At 42.5% G+C, this 7,537-nt stretch overlaps 1 protein-coding gene across 1 annotated transcript; it reads right to left on the reverse strand.

Moving 5' to 3' along the window:
* Positions 1–1,286: 1,286 nt before the first annotated feature.
* Positions 1,287–3,520, reverse strand: kcnj13 (potassium inwardly rectifying channel subfamily J member 13; the record flags this gene model as incomplete). The annotated part of the gene is made up of 2 exons (XM_080459975.1): positions 1,287–1,861; positions 3,004–3,520. 2 exons carry the CDS (start codon positions 3,518–3,520, stop codon positions 1,287–1,289), a joined length of 1,092 nt encoding a protein of 363 aa, XP_080316101.1.
* Positions 3,521–7,537: the final 4,017 nt, after the last annotated feature.

Below are 7,537 nucleotides of genomic sequence, written 5' to 3' on the forward strand. Positions count from 1 at the left end.
TAAATCAAGTCGGTCAGTCTAATGTTACATGGATGTTTGTTCCAGGAGGCTTTTTTTCTTTTCTTTTTTCTCTCGCCTGCTGTGATTGTCGGCTCGTGTTGATGAATCCTTCAGTTCTCTGACATTAACAGTTAAGAACTCGCTGATCAGCAGCGTGAATGTCTCATTCAAATAAAAAAAATTAAAAATACAGATGACAGCAGACTTTTCATTTCCTTTAGCAGCATTCTCAATCCTCTCAGTTAAACTTGCTGATTACGTGTCCAGTTAGAAAACAGATAAATCAGTCCCCTCACGTCTAAAAAACTCACCCCGGGTTTATAAATCCAGTGGTTCAGTGAAGTTAGCTAATTTGGTGATGCTGAACACAGTTGGAGGCTGAATACTACAGTTTTTTTTAAACATATGAAGGAGTTCCAGACCCCCCTTTTCCATTCCAATTTCCAAAACGTAATACAATAATAATAGAACTTTTTTGGAAAAGTCATTTAACTACATTAAAATGTTCTGTAATTACAATATCACACACATATTCCATACAATTTTGCCATAAATCAGACCATCTGGTAGATAACAGTATTTTTTGTCGCCTGAACCATAATCATCATCCTTGACTTAGAGCAGGGGTCTTTGGCCCTGGTTCTGGAGAGGCCCTGGTTCTGGAGAGATCCTTGTTCTGCAGGACCCCTGTCCTGCATGTTTAAAGTCTCCACCTGCTTTAACACCTCTGACCACAATGGAGGGTTCCTTAATTTGTTTTCTTAAGCAGTTTGGTGATACATAATCATTGGATTTAGTTGTCTTTTAGCAGGGAGAGGACTAAAACATGAAGACAGACCATCCAAGACCAGTGTAGGTGACCCCTTGAGTCCCCTTGAGTCTTGAGAAACTGGATAATGTTCACACCATTTGCTTGTTGGGTATTCCAACCAACACAACAGGGACAATGACGGATGAAACGTCTCAATCAGAACTGGAAACCTGATTTGAACTATGTATGCCGCACTCGCTTTGTAATTAGAAAACCTTATTATTCCCACTCAACTCTATTTTCTCTGACAGGAGTTCCACAGTTTCGACACATTACTCCAGCAAACTCGGTTTACCTTACAATGAGGACTGAAGTCCACAGCAGTACCAGAACTGTACCTTTGATTTACACTTCAATTTGAAATTTTCAGACATTAATGTAGATTTAGCAAACTCAATGAAATACGTCCTAATAAAAAAAAACATCTGCTTGCATCAGAAATTTCCCTCTATGAGACCCCTCCCCTCCAGCTTCCTTACTCCATCCTGTCACTGCCGTCACCATTGATCTGCACCACACAGTCCTTGTTCAAAGGCTCCTTGGAGTGAGCTGTGTCAAAGTGGTGGGTGCTCACCATGTACCTCCCCCGAGCATCCAGCCCCAAGGCGGGCACAAAGCGACGGTCAAACTGGATTTCCTGGCGCAGGTAGGAGGTCCTCTTCTGGCACGAGTCACCAGTACCCTCCTGCAGGGCCGACAGGAAGACCACCAGCTCGAAATGGTTGGATGTGCCCTCGCAAAGAGCTGGATAGAGGGGGCTCCGGCGGTCCAAGGGGTGGTAAAAAGTGAGTGGGAAAATGAAGAAGGGGCAAGGTTGCTGACCCAGGTGGTCCAAGTTGAAGTCCAAAGAGGTCTGGTGCAGAGCCTGGCCTTCCTGCTCCTCGTAGAGCACAGCGCTCACCCTCACGTCCACCAGGGGTCGGTGCAGCAGGTTGGCGGCTCGAAGCATGAGGCACTTCTGGCCCTCGTGATGCCCCACCAACGCCTGGGGGCTGAACTGGATGGCTCCTGCTCGCTTCTGGGGACGCGCAATCTTGGCCACGAAGGCCCCTGAAGGGTAAGACAGTGAGACTTTAGTACAACGAAATGAGGAGCTTTTATATGTAAAGCCTCAGTTTTTGATTTCATGCAGTAAATCTGCTTCTCGGGAAAAACAGTTGTGCAAGTCAACATGACTGGCTGGCGTTCGGACGATGAAAAGGACTTTGGAATTAATTTAAGTTCATGATTTGGTGTTTTTTTGTGGTTTCCAGGGTTTTTTGAAATAGACAATGCTTAAGATTCTCATCTCTGCACCTTATAAAACCAATCAGTGGAAGTACTGAAGGTTTGTCTGCACAAAACCACAAAGGTCAGCTTTTTGTAGCTGTAAAGAATGAGTACTAAGACGGTTGTTGAATTACTATCTTGTCTATATATATATATATGACAATGTCATCTTATTGGGGGATGAACCAAAAATAGTCTACTTTGTCTAGATACTCCAGTTAAAAGAAACTATCCACAATAAAACTTTACAAAATTCTACCTAAATACAACACTTGTGTAAAAGTTATTTACTTTTCTACTTTTAGTTTTGATAACAAATGATAAAGAATATTATCTCGTGGCTCGGTTGGTACAGTTGCAGGTTTGATCCCCGATCCATCCATATTTTGAAGTATTGCTGATCAAGACACTGAACACTGGGTGGTTTGAGCAACTTCCCTGGCAGTTTCCTTCATTGGTATGGTTGAATGTGACTAACAATGTAAAGTGCCTTGTTAATCAGTGGAAAATGTGATGCATTAACATTTTTAACTGCGAATACTATAATTCACCCAGCGCCTTCTCACTTCATCCATCACAAAGGATGCAATACCAAGATCTTTCCAGTAGATGGCACAATTTATCTTTAACAGAAGCTTTGAATGAGTCACCGTTTCCTGCTCCCTAAATGTTTCAGTGCTTCATGAAGATTGTTGGCATCAAAATCAGACGGAGCAAACCGCCTGTCATCGCGTATTTAACCTTCCTTTTCCTCTGTGTGGTATAGTGTTCAGGGTATTAGCTGGGCTTTTTTGGTGAAAGTTAACACAACTAATGTGGTTGGAAGACTGTCAGAAAGGGATGAAACAGTCAAACAAATATCTAATAAATAATTCCTTTTTCATCTCTCGTCTAAGTTCTGATTTCAACCTTTGCGGTAGTACCTGTTATGAATGCTTCCAACATGAGCCCCAGCAGCATCTGCACCGCCAGCAGTGCTATGGCGCTGGGACAGTCTCCACTGGGGAACATGGTGCCATAGCCGATGGTCAGCTGCGTCTCCAGGGAGAAGGAGAAGGCGGCGGTGAAGCTTGTTATGTATTTGACGCAGACCACGTGCCCCTGTGGGGGGGCGTCGTGATCCTGCACGGCCAAGTCCCCGTTGAGATGGGCAAGCAAGTACCACAGGCAGGCAAACAGCAGCCAGTGAGCCAGGAAGGACACACAGAAGGCCAAGAGGACCCATCTCCAGCGCAGACCCACCAGCAGCCCCCACAGGTCCTGCAGGGCCAGAAGCCAGGCCCTTCCTGAGGCCCTGCGCCAGGAGCCTGGTGGGCACAGAGGGGGGCGCAGCGTACAGTGTCCGTCTTTGGTGACCAGGCGCTGGCGAGGTGGAGACGACAAGAGAGGAGAGGAGGAGGCCTTGCCGCCCAGAACGCTGCTGTTGGATTTGGTCGTCATGGTTGAAGGTGAGGATGATCCTGAAATCAGATTTTAACAGACACCAGGAAGATGTTATAGGCTGTTATTGATTATACATGAGCAACATCAAAAGCATTTGAAATCCATCCATCCAATCAACACTGTAACAAGCTCCAGAGCCCTTCATCCTGCAGAGCCCATTAGTTCCCCCACAACACTAACACAGACCTCAGACAATGATCATCACTTATTCCCACGATTCCAGTCAGTAATTCCCTAAATCTGCACGTCTTTGGATTGTAGGAAGAAACTCAGAAAGCACCCGTACACAGAAAAGCTCAACCTATCATTCTTTTGCCATAATTTTACTGCCAACATATTAGTATTCTGGTGTACTAAATTCTGCCCTACCCATGCATTGGACTCGATGTTATTGATTAATGCAACTATTTAGTGATCCTATTTAAATATGACATGCATATGAATAAAATGGAAATGAATCTGTATGTTCGAAAACTAACAACAATATGTTATCAGTTAAAGTCAACAAACCCCATCAGTGTTTATTCATATAGCATCCTGAAGAAAACAAATGTAACTCAAAGTGGAATACAGGTGATAGAAAAAGACAGCAACAAAGAATAGCAAATGTCTGGTTCCAGAAGAGATGACACAGATTTTTTTTTTTGCATTGTTGTTTTTATGCAAGTAGGTGTTTACAACGTACCTTCGACGTGTCCTTTTATCAGATGATAAAAATACACGTCGGGTGATTTTTCTCACAAATTCGGAGGAACCCAATTGAAATAAGTCAAAGGTATGTTGTAAGAATCTACTTGCCTGAAAAGAAAAGAGCAAAAATACTTTTCGACAAACAAAAGGCATAGTGAACTGAATCGATGCATAAATCAAACTCTTGGTCAGCGAAATCTTAAATATAATCACATTTTGTTTGTTGAAAAAACAAAGGAGCTAAACATAGTTGCCAGATTTAAAAGGCTAAGGGCTACAGCTAACATCAAACTAGCCTGATTCAATCTGCTCAGAATTCGTTTCAGCAAGACGTCATCAATGTTATGAATCACACATGAAAAAAAACACGAACATTTGATGAAGGATGGTTTGGAAAAACTTTGAGTTTTGAACTTTTCATTGAGACCGATGAGTAAAACTGTGTTTATGCTAATGTAGCTTCCCCTATGATATTTCTGACAAGCTTTAATCCACCGACACTCTGAAAGATGCTGGCGACTGTATTTAAAAACCTCAGCCTCACCGACAGCCTTTCTCTACCATGTAAGTGTGTGTGTGTATCCTCAGTGTTGTTTATGGGTTAGCTCCGTTATCTCTGTTTGTCCATGAAAACGAGGGAACAAACGAAGCATAATGAACATGTTTGACCACATCAGTCCTCTAGATAATGAAATATATTGATTCCTGCTATAGTTTTGATTGTTTTACTGTTTAGTAATCAAAGTCACTCCAAATAAACAAAAGTGGCAGTCTTACTGTTGCGCCTTTCACTCATCGACCTGGTCGCTTTTAACTCAATGTGAGACTTCGAAACTGTAAACTAAGCTGTATCTACAGAATCCCCATGTGTCTAATTTGGCAGATGTATGTGCAGGCAGTCGCGGACAGGCAGACAGCTAGAGTCCTGTCCTCTCCAGAGTTTCTATTTCTATGTCAATATTGTTGCCAGGAGATTAGAGCGGGTCCCAGCTGGGAATCTGTCTGAGGAACACAGCGACACGCTGAGTAGGAATGCGTCTTTCATCTGCGGGGAGCGTTAAACTTACTGCACTGCGTGGCTCTCCACTTGCCTTGCTTGCCAATTACAATATACATTTGCCATCATTGAGCCCATGCATTTGTTCAGCACCTGCAGCTTCTCTTCATGCAGATACTGGGAACTTTTGATGCACACACTTAAAAAAACTAAAACCAACACAATGTATGCAAGTAGCCACATTATTATTAAATCATAATTGTGCTCGTCGAATTACATTTTTTTTTTTTTTGTGATGATCTGCGACCACATTGTGTTTCACGGCTGCTTTCCAATAACCTGACGTGGCGGTGATGAGTGTGCAGGGTGAATGTGTGGCTAATTCGGTTAAAGGTCCGGTCTTTGTGCCGAGGCTGGAGGAAACAGCAGCATGATAACATTCATCACGGTTGTCACATGAGAACCACGTGCTGGGCCGAGTCCTTACTGCTCAGGACGTCAGCCTGCCCGTCATCACTGGGTCAGCCAGTCACCACTTCACCCACTGCAGCACCAGAACTTGAAAACCCGGCGAGGGTATCGCCATCAGCTTCATGTGTGACCGTTCAGGCCGGAAACTGAAAACTCAGAACGTGTGTTACTGTATGTTTGCTCCGGTTGTAGCCGAGGAAACGTGCTCTTGTTGTTTGGATTTGGGAAACGATCCTGCAAACGTGAGTCTGGTAAATAATCTCTTGAATGAGTTTAGTATCTTGTGTTCTTTGGAACGACTCTCATTTACGTCAAAGCCAGTGTCCTATTGAACGAGGATGCGTGATGGTATTACCATCGACCAGAGGTGTAAATCTCATTTCTGTTCAGTGGACACATACTCTTTGATCTCATGGGCCAGCCAACCCATTTACAAATATATTAAGAAATCCACATTTTTGTCATAAACTACATCCTGAAAACATCTAACAAATTAACTGACAATTACTTCATCACACATGAACACTTTTTAAAATAATTAAACAGCTGCTAAGCCATTGAAATACTCCTCATGCGAACCGGGTGCAGTGTGCAGTTAACAGTGACACTGTGCTTAACTTCTTAGACGTTTCACAGTTACATAAAATGTTTACGTGGTTAAAGAACAACCTCAGTAAATACCGGTTTACACAAACTTTCAGTGTTTGGACTTTTTGAAAACGGCTCCCAAGGTGGAGCTTTTTTGAAAACACTCCAAGTGAGTCTCCGTCTCTGCGTAAACGGGGAAAAACTACACTTTTCTGAGACCCTGCTACTGCGCAGTATGCATCACGGCCGTCGTAAATAGCTCTTTTGCACATGAGTGAGTAGATGGACGATAACAACAATGGCGGCAGAGTGTCATGACCCCCAGTTCATATTCTCCTGGGACGTAGTAGTTCTAGAGGGACCGTAATAGCAAGCCAACCTTGTCGTCTATCCATACGAATGTTCGTGTACTCGCGATTGTTAATAATTAATGTGTATTGTTCTCTTCAGCCATGTGGTTTATTTGGCAAAAACAACCAACAGTGCCCACTAGTGGTTTAACATGAAAACTACATTGCTATCGGTTGTTACTGCTGTATGCTTGTAAGCGGACGTAGTTTTTAAATCATTGGCATGGAAAAATACCAAACTTTTCTTTAAAAAAAAAAAAAAAAAAGAAGCTAAAATTAAACTTTTAAACGAGGCCCAAATCACTGTTCATTAATAGAGTCTGGAGAAGAATATTCGACCCCGTGAGATGAAAAAAAAAAAAAAAAAGCCTCCGATCGAGACTGTATTGTGATACAGGTTCTGGACGCTGAGGTAAGGGTTGGTTATAAAAAAAACTGTATAAGAGGCCAATAACCTGGTTTTTGCTGTTTGATTCTTTACATTTTTCAAGTTAGAATTTCTAAGAATATTTTAACTGTTAATTGTGATTTAAGAAATATATTTTTTACACTGCAGTACATAAAAAAAAACCCTGCTACTTTTAGATTTATTATTGAATTTTGTGAACGACAATGTGGTTATTTTGATTAAAAACTCTAATCGTTTCCTCGCAGTAATATTTTCTCCTTTTTGGCCCGCAGGCAGCATGTTTGACACTCGTCCCGCAGACGATGTGACAAAGGCCTGAGTCATGCCAAAAGTGGATAATCCCATGATGGAGTGAAAGCTAAGAACTGACCCACACACAGAGTCAACAAATGTACATTTTCTACTGAATCGAGTGGTTTGACGCTTGTGCCCACAGTGATCCCTCATCACTGGGTGATTCTATGAGGGAGAGCAAGGTCTCTCCATGAAAAACCGCCTGGTTTGTGGAT

Source organism: Lipophrys pholis, assembly GCF_963383615.2.
Source record: "Lipophrys pholis genome assembly, chromosome: 3".
In the NCBI taxonomy this organism is placed as follows: domain Eukaryota; kingdom Metazoa; phylum Chordata; class Actinopteri; order Blenniiformes; family Blenniidae; genus Lipophrys; species Lipophrys pholis.